Source organism: Acipenser ruthenus, chromosome 2 (assembly GCF_902713425.1).
Source record: "Acipenser ruthenus chromosome 2, fAciRut3.2 maternal haplotype, whole genome shotgun sequence".
Lineage (NCBI taxonomy): Eukaryota > Metazoa > Chordata > Actinopteri > Acipenseriformes > Acipenseridae > Acipenser > Acipenser ruthenus.
This window is the reverse complement of record NC_081190.1, coordinates 76,395,483-76,410,716: the sequence shown is the minus strand read 5'-3', so window position 1 is coordinate 76,410,716 and position 15,234 is coordinate 76,395,483. Positions and strand designations below refer to the sequence as shown.

Sequence of the window (15,234 nt, the reverse complement as noted above, 5' to 3'; positions counted from 1 at the left end):
CTCCACAGCAAAGGCATTCAGAATGTGTTAACTGTTGTATACTGTGTAATGTTCTATTACATTGGGAGAACATTTTGTTCATTTTGTAAATGTTGTTATTGATATGATTTTGTTACTCAGTCACTATAAAAGGGGTGCTACTCAGGCTGGTTTGCAAAATCAATAGCTGTGATTGCAACAGTCGGTGGAAAAACGTCTTGTAACAAATGCATAGGGCAATACAATGGGAAGTCACCATGACTTACATTATATTACCTTAAAAGAACTTGACCAAAAGCCCAAATAAAGTTATACAACACGTTAATGAGTGGTTGACAAGACACATAGTTAAGTGTGTGGCAAATATATCCCAGAGGGCATTTATTAATCAACAGGACAATAGTTTCTCGTTATTCCCGTGTGACCTTGGTAAGCAAGGTAGGTGGTTGTTCAAGCCTATTTGTGCAAGAGTAAAAATGTGATAATGAACATATAAAATAAAATAATAAATGCAGTATTCCACAAGTTTATTTTAAAATCCTCAGTTCGTGGAAAGGGAGTGCTGGTTTTTGTCATGGCAAGGTCAAGTTGTCTTTCTTGGACAGGGATCCCACAAGGAGAGGGGGCCACAGGCTTGTTTACTGGTTGTTAAATTTGCCCTAAAGTGGCCCCTACTGGCCAGGCATCCATTGCGCTTGCGCAGACATCTTCCTTTGTCCTGCAGGGGTTGGTATTTTGTGGCATTCTAAAGTTTGTGGCTGAAAGAGTCGACTGATTTGGAGATGGGATTGGAGAGCTCCAACTGATCTTCAATTCTCCTAAGCTGTTGTGGGGAGTTGTCGTGGCGATAACTGGGAGAAACACGGGAGTAAAGTAATTGGAAATACCAGTTTGATAATGTTTACTAGGTTAACTGACATATACAAACACTTACAAACTTAAAGTGTTTTTCAGTTGATGTGCAAACTTAAAAAGAAACAGATGTTATTGTTTACATTTGCATATCAGAAGAATTTTAAGATGTTTGGAACAATACAATTCTAGTAGTATAAAGAAAACTGAAAATGGTAACTGAAAATAATGAAAAAGCAGCAGGACATGGAGTAACTGGAGTATTAACAGCAATATAAAAAGAAAATCCCAGTAATACTAGTTGCAATACACTTGTAAGGTAGGAACATTTGGCCTCTTTAGTCCATGGTTAATGGAATCAAACCAGTCGATTACTTTTAAGTTCCCAGGTTTTTCTGTCCTTGATACATTTGAAAATCTCCTTGAGGGCTATATCAGTGTAATACTCGAAAAACGTGATCTAATTGATACTTTATATATCTGTCTCAATTAGATCAATATAAAAAATAAGAACATGCAATATCCTTGCGATTTATTGTAACACAAATAAAGCAAAAACAAAGCAATGCATGTTTTTGCAGTTATATTCTTTAAGGTTATACAAGTTTGATGGTCCAGCAGCCTTTGGTTTTTGTGGCAATTATGGATTTGAATGTTTCCCTTCAGCTGGTTCCTTCATTTCAGTGTTTTGGTAACATGACTGAACACTGCACTACAGTCTGAAAAATACAAATAAAACACCATACAAATGACTGATTCCATGTTCTAAACAGAATAACATGGAGTTAGTTCCATTACAGGCTGCTTGATACATTTAAAATATAACCTTTAAAAACATACAACTTAAATACACCTACATAAAAATTAGGTCATTCAAAGTTTGAGAGATTTATTTTAAAAAAAAAAATACTTAAATTGTCAATTATACTAAAAACAGAAACCTGGCCCTTACAATTGGAAAACCTCAAAAAACGAAAACAAAAATAACCCAAACTGGAAGTGTCCCAAATAGTGAACAGATCCTGCAAATATGAAATGTATGCTTAAATATTTAATATACTGTAATAGAATGTTTGCACAGCAGAAAGTACAGCTGATTATCCGATGTCATAGCTCTTAACTTGAAGACTCATGAAGCCACAATGCTACAGTGCTGGAGGGAGTGCTAACTATTGAAACACTTCTTATACTTACTTTCATGTTCTTTACAGTTTCTGTCCAATCCATTTTGCTAATATATGGTATAGCAGTGAGAAGAATACTGGCAGCTTTGTTTGCATTTTCCTTCATTGTTTTTAACACATTGTCCACACAAACCTAGGTTGGGGAACATAAAACAAATTAAAAAATCAACAAAATGTTTAAATCAATACATTCTATCTATACACATCTGAATCAAATATACAATTATTGTTCAAGTTCCAGTACATACTGTATATTTGTGCTTTACTACCATACAAGGAATGCACTGGAGGGAAGACTGTTGGTCAGTAGAGACTGACTAGTACTTGGCAGCACTTCGTGAAGGGGTGGCAGAGATTAACATCAGGAACCTAGTGACTTGGTGCAAGCTTTCTCTTGACCTTGACACTGATTGTGGATCTTTATAGTACTTTACAAGCTTCCCAAATGCCTGCAGTCATCAAGGACATCTTCATAGATCATACTCTTTCAGCGCTTGTAACTTTACAGAAAAAATATATATATCCTAGGATAATTGAATTGTTTTTTGTACGACCTTATACTGAACTTTCCCATTTTATCTTTGAAAAAGATTGAATCTACAGTTACAATAAAATTAAAATTACAACTGCAGGACCTGCAAATGTTAACAGTGAACCATATAAAAAGCATAGAAAAGTGTAGTAAATCCAAGTAAAAACCATAGTAAAGCATGGTAAAGAATTTTAAAACAATGGTTATTCCCTATAGCACTCATGCATAGTGTAAAGCTTATTGAAGTTCAAAATTTCACTTTGCACTAGTCTCTGCTTTTCAAGGAGAACATATGTTATGTATTAGGTTGGTTTCCAATGCAAGCTGGAGCTATTAGAAATGGATGACTTTAGGAGGTAAGGAGTAAAACACAAAAACACTAAAGCAGTTTACAATTGAATCCATCAATGCAAGTACTTAAGTTCCACTTTTCTGAAACCAAGAAAACACACACTAGAAGTTTGACTGATTGAAATAGGAGTTAAAAGGTTCTCCTCAGACTAGGTATCATAAATACTTCTTGAAGGAGTTTGATCTCAAGATAACAAGTTCGTGCACTGGTGGCTTCATTTATTCTATATTTAGATGTGTTTACTGTGTAATACAAAGTACACATGCCATATAAAAAAATTGTTAATTAACTTATTCATAGTGAAAGTAGAAATGATTATCTGAAATCGATTGTCCTGCTTGAAGTCCAATATATTTATTTCCAATCAGGGTCTTTAAGTACGTTTTCATCTACTCAGTGAAATCATTTGTAAAGCACAGCTTCCACTTGTGTCAGGGTGCAGCAGTACCCTATCAAACTATCAGGTAAAAGATTAAAATGAAAATGCACCATTTTTGAGTGCTGCCCCACAACAGTGTTGGCAATTGCTTTATTGATTAGTAACTATATATGAATAAAATGTAATCAAAATAACATTATTGTTTCAGAATTATGCCATGCGGATATTGTTTAATTACATTTACTAGTGAATAAATGCCACCACCAGGACTGTATTAGCCACCTGAACACTATAGGTAAGAAAAAACAAAATATATATATCTTTTCCAGTCACCCTTCTGAGCCTGAGAACATGTTTGTCCATGTTGGCATTTGTATCCAAGTCCAGTCAAATAAAATGAAACAAATTCTGCCCGTAGACAGACGGCTCACCGGGTCACATTTAAAAAAGCTCTGTGCTCTGCGAGATGCCTTCTCGGATCAGCTGATTTCCGCATACCTGACAGGTGCTTGCAAGGCTCGGGGGGGGGGGGGGGGGGGGACGGGACGGGACGGGACGGGACTCAGTCTCAGTTGGCAGGCAGGCAGTTCACAGGCAGTTGGTAAGGGGGTAAAGTACAGAAGGTAAAGGAAGGATGTGGTATTTTTTTGAGTGGAACTCAGGGATCGGCAACTGGGTCAGCTGCAGGAACTAGGAAAGGGATCCGATAGCAACCTAGGAAGACAGATTCTAAGCACTAAAACCCCTTTCCTTCTTTATAAGGCTATGCTATTGCACGTGTCACGAATGCCTCACAATTTTGTATATTCAATTTCAGATACCTTTATTTTAAAATGTTGTTCTATTAGAATTAGTTTCTTGTTTATTGTAACAATTTTGTTTTATAATACAACTGTGGCTATGTACAGGTTTTATACTGAATAATATATCCATTTGTTTAAAAAGACAAATCTTCCTTTCTCAAGATATATCCTTCTCCATTACGGATTACAATCTTTTGCATCTTGATGCAGCAGGGATGGAAATACCTGTTGCATAGCAGTTAGATCCATTCCTGTGGCTAATTAGGCCCATTTTAAAACATGGAAAGGGTAGAAACTGCTATGCAACAGGAGTCTTATTTCCATCCCTGTGCAGTACTAAGGAGTAGCACCGAACAGTTGACGATTTGAATCCAATACAAACCTGAGAGTCGATTTTAGAAACTGGTAGTAAACTAATTGCACATCGGGCAATCATGAAGTTATTGTAAAGTATAGCATTTTGTTTATACGGATCCATTCCAACATAAAAGATTTTAGAAGATTAATAAATAGTTTTAAAACTACAGTGTACAGACAGCAAAGTGTTACAAAAGCAGTACGTTCACAAATAGAGCACCAGACAATACATACAGTTCGTGATTTATTCATGTTTTTATTGGCTATTGCTGGTATACCCGACACTTTCCTTCTACACAGTGTGGCAGTGTAGGGGGAAGAGCAAGGAAAGGTGTAGTCCTGGAGGATAATGGGACTACCATGGGGGTGAGCCAGGATGAACTACACCTGGCACTAATTTAATTAGAAACACCTGCCTGTAATTAAGCAGGCAGGTGTATATATATAGCAGGTCAGAACAGCTTGATTGCTGTCTGTATGAAGGCTAAGGCCTGGGTGAAAGGCCTACAGAAAAAAACAAAAAAAGGTATTATGTTTTGTCACTGATAAATGGCGTAGCTGTCTGGTTTCATAGTTAAAACTGATAAAAGTTTAATTAAGCACTCCTTGGTGGAGTTAGGCTTTCATTTGGTTTGTAAATTAATAAAAATACACAGGTGCCACCCTATCTGTTGTTGGAGTACTTCTTTTAAACCAGAAGACAGTGCAAAAAGGTTTACTAATTTTTTTCAATTCACACAAAATTAGTTTCAAATTAGCACGGTGCACACTCAAACACTGGTTTAGGTATTCCATCTAGCCATCTGATTTTGATTTTAATTATATTATGTACATTTATTTTAATTTATTTTATTTAGGCAGTTACAGTAGAACCTCAGAGTTACAATCACCAAAATTATGAACTGACCCATCTACCGAACACCCCACTTTCAGCCGGAAGTATGCAATCACTCAACCATGTGTACAATGCAACCAGATAAGCACTCAGATAAGCAGGGTGCTGATCACAGAAAAAGGAAAGTTGATGGACCAACAAATTTATATACGTGAGGCAGATTCAAAAGAAAGTAGGGGCAATTTTACTTGGAACATTTTAGTTTTAAAACAAAGCAGGTTTTTTTTCCCACGCTAAAGGGAGGCTGAATGACCGAGCAAGCTGCACGAATGCATTTTGTTTAAAATAAAAAAAAAAAAAACAAGCACTACGTTAACTCATGTTTTCCTGGACATTTAAATCTGTTTGCTACAGATTTCAATGGTATCTTAATGTAGCCTTTTTCCATTTATAGTACCGTTTTAAAGACTTTAGAACCATAACAATGAGTATTGCATTACTGTGCTGTATCCTTTTAGTATTCGCCAGCAGGTGCTCATTTATTAAAATCACTGAAAATGAATGTAACCCTGGTTCCCTGAAAGAGAAGACGACCACCAGCAATACTTTTGGGATATGCCTGCCACAAATCAGGTATTTACAGAGCATTGTCAAAGTTGCTGATAGGCCCCTCCGGGGAGTGACGTCCTCGGTCCCGCCTACCGAGGGATTAAGTAGTCACTCCGCGGACGCCGCATTGTCTTTTGCATCGAAGCCGTGAATGCGAGTGATGCGACCTCGCAAGGCTTGTTGGTCGTTACATCCGTAACCTATCGTTCCCTTTCAATTTGAATACGACCAACAACAATACTTTTCGGAAAGTATATCAAAGGGATATACAAAGGGAGCATAAGTGGACAGCAGATGAGGGATGTCTCGCTATCACTGAACTAATTTCCGTGGTGTGAGCGTGCAACCTCAAGGACCCTTGTGCCTACTAATGAAGGCATGTATTGATCTACCACATTGAGTCGGTTGAACCTGGTTAATGTATAGAGTAGCCCAGCTAGCCGCAGTACAGATGTCAGTCAATGAGGCACCTCTAAAGCCGGCCCATGACGTAGCCACTCCTCTAGTCGAATGCGCGGCCACTCTCCCAGGAGGGGATAGGTTGGCAGCAGTATATGCAGACAAAACTGAGTCCACAATCCAGTGGGACAGTTGCTGGTTCGAGAGGGCTTGACCCTGGGTCCTTTCACCATGACAGACGAAGAACTGGTCGGACTGATGCAGCGCTCTCGTCCTGTCCACATAGCTTCTCAATGCCCGAACCGGCAGAGGAAATTCAATCTCCGATCCTCCCTCGAAGCAAAAGGAGGGGGGTGGAAAGCCTTTAGTTTCACCAATTAGTTCAAGTGGAAAGCCGTAACCACCACAGGGAGGAAAGCGGGGTCATGCACAATGATACCCTGTAGCTCACTAACCCGCTTAGTGGAGGTGATGGCTAACAAAAGGCTGTCTTCATAGAGAGATATTTCAACTCTACGGAATGTATAGGCTCAAACAGGGCCTTAGCGAGAGCCTCCAATACCACATCCAGACTCCACTCGGGGAGGGCGTCCTTTCTAGGAGGACGTAGCAGCTGAGCACCCTTTAGAAAACGGGTCGCCAGAATATGAGTGCCTGGGGAAACTGAGTCAATGGGGACATGGCATGCAGATATAGCTGCCAGGTACACTTTCAGCTTAGAGGGGGACCTGCCCTCCTCTAACAGATCTTGCAGAAACTGTAGGATAGTTTCTATAGGGCAATAAATGGGGTCATGACCTCTGGTCATACACCAATTCTGAAAATATCTCCACTTAGGCATACAGTGCCCTCGTGGAGGATGCCCTAGGATTCAGCAGTGTACTGACTACCACGTCTGAGAGCCCTAAGGCAGACAGACGGTCCTGTTCAGGCGCCAGAACCATAGTTGGGGTTTGGCTGGTTCTGGGTGCCAGAGTGCCTCTCACCTGACTGAGGACATCCATACACAGTGGGATCTCCCAGGGCTGGCCTTGCAGTAGCTGGCAAAGGTTAGCGAACCAGATTCTCCTGAGGCCACTAAGAGAACTGTTGCCTCTTCTCTCCGAACTTTCTCTAGGAAACCGGGAGCAGCGGTATTGGTGGGAATGTGTATAACAGCGTTCTGGGCCACTCATGCACTAGGGCGTTGACACCTAGTGGACCGCCACAGTGGTGGAGGGAGAACCATAGAAGGCAGCGAGTTGTCTCCGCTGTGGCAAAGAGACTCCAGCCCTCCAGGACTGTTCCCAAATGCGCTCTACCACCCGAGTCACCATTCTGACAGAGGAGGACCCTCCCTGGAGAGAAGGTCTGCCGCCCAATTCACCACTCCTGGGAGATAAACAGCCCGGAGGGACAGCAAGTGCCTCTTTGCCCAGGTCAACAGCTGAAACGCTATGCGGTGCAACCCCAGGGACCATAGCCCTCCCTGGTGGTTGACATATGCTACCACAGACATGTTGTCCATGTGGACAAGGACATGTCTCCTCTGGAGCACTGGGAGGAAGTGCTGGAGAGCAAGATGGACCGCTCATTTATGTGCAGGGATGTCCAGTGGCCCGACCAGGATCCGTGGACTCCTCTGCCTGCCCAGACTGCACCCCAACCCGCGTCTGTTGTCACCACCTGATGGTTGTGGATTAATCCCATCCTTACGTCTTCTCGCAGGTGAAGGGCTTGCCTCCACCAGCGTAGGGCTTCCCAGCATATGCGAGACATGATCAGTCGACAGTGTCTGTTGCGTTTGGGATGTAGCTGGAAGGCATTGAGTCACATTTGGGCTGGGCACATGTGGAGAAACCCCAGTGGGATGGCTGATGAAGCTGCGGCCATCAGACCCAATAGTTTCTGACACAACACCAACTGTACTGTGGATCCCTGTTGAAACAGGGCTACAGTTCTGAATGGCGGCCACTCTGTCGTCCGACAGGTAGGCTCGCATTGTAAGGGAATCTAGCCGGAGACCCAAGTAAACCGTACTTTGCACCAGTGTTAATTGGCTTTTGGCATCGTTCATGCTCTGTCATGATTGACATGTGGATCACTGCTCTCTCCTGCGACAGAGAGCAAATCAACCAGTCATCCAGGTAGTTCAGCACCCTGATCCCCTGCAGCCGCAGGGGAGCTAGGATGGCATCCACACACTTTGAAAACGTGCAAGGGGCTAAGGAGAGGCCGAATAGCAGGCTGTGTGGTCCAGTGGTTAAAGAAAAGGGCTTGTAACCAGGAGGTCCCCGGTTCAACTGAAGGCACCAAGCACCAGGGGCGTAAACACAGAGGTTGCTGCCTACAAATAGTATAAGCCTGGCCTGTGAGTCACACAGCCAAGGCAGCGCAAAGCTTATAGCGGCGTGGAGCACAGCTACAGGCCTATAAACAAGAGAGACAGAAGCAAGGTAATTTATTTTTTTTTGTTTACAAAAAACGACAGACACACACAGCAGAGCTGAAGGTAGGGTAAACAAAAACATTTGTATTGTTTTTTGGCAGCACACACCGAGTGGGAGGGCAAGGTATGCCCAGCAGCGTCAACTTGACAAGGGTATGGCAGCGCTGGGCCCCGGTGGAGGAAGCGACACTCTCTTTTTTTTTGGTTTGTTTGTTTTTTGCTGCAAGAGCAGGAAAAAACAAACAGCAGCGTTTCTGCTGAAATAAAGAGTGTTTTTTATATATTTATTTTAAAACGGAGCGCAGTTGCGCATCGTTTGCTCAGTCCTCAGAAACCGAGTTACTGATTCCGGGAAGTGGCAAGCCGACTTCCAACAATATTTTCCGTGGAATTATCAGAAAACTCGAAGTGAGAGCTCTTTTACAAAGATACAACTATGAAACTGGAGAGGTTAGTTATACCTACCTTACCTACCTGATGGTAAGAATCAAAAAAGAGAATGCGGAGGGGCCTATCGGCAGCTTTGACATAAAAATGCTCAGTAAATACCTGACCTGGGGCAGGTATATCCCAAAAGTATTGTTGTTGGTCATCTTCGAATTGAAAGGTAACTGATTTTCAGGGTCCCATGCAAGTACTAAATAATAATAAATAATTTATTTCTTAGCAGACGCCCTTATCCAGGGCGACTTACAAGATATCACATTATTTTTACATACAATTACCCATTTATACAGTTGGGTTTTTACTGGAGCAATCTTGGTAAAGTACCTTGCTCAAGGGTACAGCAGCAGTGTCCCCACTGGGGATTGAACCCATGACCCTCCGGTCAAGAGTCCAGAGCCCTAACCACTACTCCACACTGCTGCCCAAGTACTGGTCTGAGGTCACCCAAAAATGTTATGTTACCATAATAATCGCTCACATTGTCCAAATTAATACAATTTCAGAATGTGTAAAAGCACTGGAGCAGGATCTTAGATTAATTATAACATTGCATCTTAAGAATGTTTCTCCACCCCCAAGTTCCCTATCTTCCCTCCCACCCCACAGGAACTGCCACAGAAGGTCCTTCCAATTTCTATAATCACCTTCATAGATTGACAGGAGACTGGGTTGGGTCTATTACTAGTCTTTTTGAGGGGTTTATCTGGTCTGCTGCTTACATTTTTAAGCTGCACAGGATTTTACATTTAAATTCCATCGCCTGTATGCAGAATGAAAGCCCAGCCCCCCACCCCCCTCATTAGTACATTTTGTTTTGGCAGAAACACTATATGCCGTCAGCAGATCTAAATAAAACTCAACACATCAATGTTGCATCACACTGAAGTGGGGCCAAACGAGAATTATGTGCTCTAGTAACTTTTTTTTTTTTTTTTTTTGCATGTTATATTATTTATTATTGTCTCAATTGCAAACAAAAACAAAGTATAACAAGGTTCAGACAAATACATACAGTGTCAACAGTACACTTCAGTAATTAAACAAAAAAAAAACATAGCATGTAATGACTTAACCTTTACAGGTCCCATGCCCACCCAAATAAAAAAATAAAATAAAAAAAAACCCTCCCCCACTGCCACTATAAAATGATTGCCATTTTGAGAGTGTTTATCTAATAAGCCCCCACCCCCTGTTCTTAGCCCAGACATATGTGAAGACCAAACCCTGTAAAGAGTTCTGGTTTGTGTTTGAGATTGTAGTAAATATGATCCAGTGGGACTTAACTAGACAACTCACTAAACCATTGCATTCTCATGATTTGTCTGCTTCATTTCCTAATATTTCCTAATTAAGTGGCAAAGCCATGTATACTTGGTAATGTATATATATTAAAAAAATCGATATAACTAACCGTTTCTTCATGTTCCTTCCAGCAATCATAGTCTGTTGCCATAGCAATACTTGCATAGCAGAGGCCAGCTTCTCTGGCTAGAACTACTTCTGGAACAGTGGTCATATTGAGGACGTCAGCACCCCACTGGCGGAACATCAGACTCTCTGCCCTAGAAGAGAAACGCGGCCCCTCGATCGTCAGCATGGTCCCTTTGGGGTGGCACTTCATTCCGAGATTCCTTGCCACCTCTATCAGAACCTGAGCATGACAGCAATTGATTTAAAATGAAGGCAAGCTGTAAGTAGATAAAATGGTTCCTACATCAACACCACAGGCCAAAAGCCATACATTGTTTTTTAATGATGGAATGTGTAATAGAATAACTTGATTATTAACAGTGATTTCTGTTAGGTGATAAGGGTTAATGTTGCACTGCATAAAGCAATGTTACGCAACATTCATTTTTTATATATTGTATTATAAGTGGAATATCTCTGCTATTCACTTGAATTGGGATTCCAAATCCTGTTATCCTGAGTTAAAATGACACTTGACACTTAAATGACTATTAAAACAAGCAAATAACAAAGCACTTCTCACCAGTCTACTGTACATGAAAGATAGAGGTGGCCAGATACTATAACTCAAGTCTCATCCCACAATCCACAATTTGCCTGCATACATATATTATTGCTTAAATATACCACTAGCAGCAATTGCGTGTTTCATGAATGTTGCTCCACGTATAAGAAACCTAAACAAAACAATTTAAATAAATGGCAGAAATACTAGTATTTACAGTATAGAAATACATCCTGAGTTTACATCAGACGCTTTTCAGCACTGTGTAAAGTATAGACATTTTTAGAAATGTATTTTAGTATTACTACTGTGTATATACTAACATTTTATATTTTTTTAGTTATGGGTGTACAGTATCAAACCCTAGTTACTAACATCCTCTACCCCAGAGAGCCAAACTGAATAGAAATTTAAAGTATGTGGTTTGCAAAGAGCCAGTGGTTGTAGCAAAATCAAACCCTATACATGGTAAAACAGACTCCAGGAACAGAAACCCCAATAAGATCAGAGGATAGGTGGACCTAAAAGAACAGCGAGGCAGTATGTGATGATGACTACCAATCAAGCAGCAGTACACTTGTGTGGATGCTACTAGTACAGTCTTAAAATAAAATATTCTTGTTTTTGTGTGTGAATGACTAAGAGAGCCATATTTGATCATTTGAAGAGCCAGGTATGGCTCAGGACACATAGGTTAGCGATCCCTATTCTGCCAAGGTTTCGTTCAGGTGCAAAATTCTGTCATGATTACTGACCTCTCTTGTTTTGTTACAGAAGGGTTCAGCCATTGGAATGTGACAGACCCCAGCAGGGCTGGTAGAGCTCCCATCATAAAAGGTCTGATGTCTTTTTGTTGTCCTGTTATAAAGAAAAGAAAAGCAACGCTGATGTACAAACCTCCAAAATATCCCCTTATAAAACACATACCAGTGAGATAAATACACACACGGACTATCTATTTGGATACAACGCTCATCAATATATTTCACGCATGTTTGCAGATTATTTAAAGTTTTACTAGCGCTTTGCTTGTATCAAATACACCATCAATTGTGGCATAGCCTCAAACCAACATTCTTTCTGAATAATATTAAAACACAATTAATGGTATGTAACAGGGGATGTCTGTGCTGACTGTCTGGCGCACGCATGGCTCTGCAGGAAGGGGGCAGCAGTCTCGTAAGATCCGTCTGTCAATCATGGCAATGACATAGAGCGTAGGACGGAGACCCGAGCTGACCGGCATATCGGCAGTGGGGGCACTGCGTAAGCAGCACTTTTGTTTTGTAGTTTTATTACTGTGTTTTATTTTCCCTTTTTCATTTCACCTCTGGTTTTCATTATTATTTTTGAGCACCTGTGAGTGCGCCGGCAATTACCTGTGTTGGTAACCTGTGGTCCTGATTACCGTTGCCGGTATACAGGCCACAGACAACAACACGATCTGTGGGCTAAAATAAATTTAAAAAAATTAATAAATAAAACTGGGCACCTGTGCGGTGTTTGCAAATACAATCTTCTGACTCCTGTGTCAGTGAATACCCCCACCCTTCCACATGGTAATAAAAAAGTATGCCTACTACCTAACAGCTCAATAAATGTGGTTAACAATTGCTTCATGCTTTTCTTACCAATGGATTTGATATAACCAAGTAGCAATCCATTGTGAGCTGTTGCTATTTTGAATTTATCTGTAATGGTTGCAAATGTTTCAATGGGGAAAATAGGAATGGAAACATCGCTGACTGTTGGGGGAACAACAGCTTGCAAATTAGGTGTTTTATATACCAAATGTTCTGTCATAGCGGGTAACCATTTTAGAAAAGAAATATCTGGTGCTGTAATGCCTATTAAAATAGATCATGTATACTTAGAACAACCCATCAACCATGTTGTCAGACCAGTATTTCTGTTTTTAAAGTAAATTACATGCAACGAAAGGAAGATAGATTCAATGGATTTACAACCAGTAAGTTATTACAGAGTGAACCGCAGCATTCTTGTGTGGGGATGAGCCCTTTTACTATGACAAACTTTTCCATCTATACAATTGTGTGTTTACAGTTAAATTATTAATTACCGAAAGCCACAGTTCGGCCTACATGCCAATTGTAAATATACATACATAAATAAATTACCACATTGGACACAAAAAAAGAAAAAAAAAACTGCATTACAACTAATTTATCTGACTCAAAAGGCAATGAGGTTTATTTATTTGTGCAAAAAGATCTAAATAATAATTTAAAAAAAGATAACTTTTTTGCGGGTGAGGGGGGGGGGGGGGGGAGGAGGACATGTGTGTTAGTGTCCTAAGTTTAATTTTTATCTTTAAAAGCAAGTACAAGTGCAGTTTTGGTCCTTATCCAATATTAAAACATTGACAGTAGTTAGATCTGTCACTGTTTCGATCAATTGAATAAACCCCACTGTCTGCATCCAGGGTGTATGGAAAGCCTTATGTATGGCATTGCTTACTATGTAATACAATTACCAAACACGGAGTAGTCCTTTTGTTTGCCTTATAATCACCTGATCAAAACAAATTCACTCTTTTCCTTTACAAAAAAAACATGTGTTCGGAGTGTTGCTGACTGTGTGAGAAAATGCTATAACCAAAATGCATGACAAATAGTCAACATGACTTACGAAAAACAAAGCTCAAAACTAAATAAAATATTATAGTGTCACATGCGCTGCCCTTTGATACACGTTAGATAGTTTTTTCTTTTTTACAGTACAGTATATCTTAGTGTGTTAAGAGTACCTTGCACCCTGTACTAGACTGATAACAGACCTGTGGGAATCACAATAACTCAATACTATGACTTATATATTGCAGGTGATTACTGATAACTTAAAAGTGAAACTTGCTAAGCAATACCTGTGCTGTTTTATTGCCCCTTTCCCCTTTAGTGCAGATATGCAGGTGCCATTTTGTAGGTACTGTAATTCCAAAGATAAGACCTATAGTATTATTTTAAACTAGCTTCTTCAATGTTACCTTCCCATACATTTTGTGCTGAAACATGTGTCAATGAGACAAGTCTTCCCCTGCTTGTGTATTGGTAGACTAACGTACTTTATATACATTTGCCTCTCCTCACAATCCAACCATGCTCATGCTTACCAACAAGGCCCAAGAGCCAGACAGAATTTGCTCAAACAACCGAATAATCTTTCCAGTAACAAAGTAATCAATACTGTGTCCTAGGATCAGGCTAGGACACAGTATACCAGAATGAATATATATTAAGAGATATGGGAAACCTTTTCTAGTAGCCGGGGAATGTATTTCAGCAAAAATGACTGTATTTTAGTGAATGTATGTACCATGTTTTTATAGGTTACTTTTTTTTAATTCATGTTTTTCACTAGGCCATCTGAAATTAAAATGTGTTAGAACAGAAGAAAAAAAAAAGATCAGGCATAGCTAATATAATCATTCAACACAATTGTACAGTATAACTAGCAGGATGACATGGCAGTGTCTACAAGTTTTATGAGGCTAGTATGTAGCAACTCCCAGACCCAGTTATTTCACCGGAGTAATTGATGTATACTTGTTAAGACAAACAGCCAAAGACAGCTTCTATAGTTTATTCCACTGTCAGGCTCAAGAGTGCCCGTCATGGAAGAAAAGCTGGCATGCCTCAGGTAAAACTGTTTATAATTGAAATTGCACCAAGGTTAACTATGATGCAGAGTCTTGAGAAAGGAAAGATTATAATTCATTGATATCCGATTAGCTATGCATATGGCAAAATGCTAAATAAATCCACACTTCCTTGTAGAAGTGTCTGGTCTAAATTTCTGTTGTGAGAATTGAGAATTTGTAATGCCAAGAAAAAAAAAAGTGTAAAGTTTTACATAGAAGAGCAGAATTGGTGTTTCCCAATTACTATACGGATACCAAAATTGTCATTTTCTGATACAAATGTTCCTCTTATATGGCACTTGTCTAAAAACACCTCTGGCTGAGAGCAGTTAGGCTGACAATAGAGTACAGAACAACACCCACTAGATATTTAAAAATAGGCACATGCAAAAAACAAAAAAAACAAAAAGAAAAAGCTGAACAAGTCCTGACATGTAGCTCCGTA

General features: G+C 40.0%; 1 protein-coding gene across 1 annotated transcript in view; it reads right to left on the bottom strand.

The window, feature by feature from the left end:
- Positions 1 to 327: 327 nt before the first annotated feature.
- mtap (methylthioadenosine phosphorylase) overlaps positions 328 to 15,234 on the bottom strand; it is a 36,734-nt gene continuing 21,827 nt past the window's right edge. Inside the window, exons 5-8 of the mRNA XM_034015027.3 lie at positions 11,887 to 11,989; positions 10,568 to 10,807; positions 2,026 to 2,148; positions 328 to 1,550 (exon numbers count right to left, since the gene is read on the bottom strand). Of these exons, the coding sequence (XP_033870918.1) occupies positions 1,512 to 1,550; positions 2,026 to 2,148; positions 10,568 to 10,807; positions 11,887 to 11,989 (505 nt within the window). The 3' untranslated portion in view covers positions 328 to 1,511. The remainder of the gene's footprint in view (positions 1,551 to 2,025; positions 2,149 to 10,567; positions 10,808 to 11,886; positions 11,990 to 15,234) is intronic.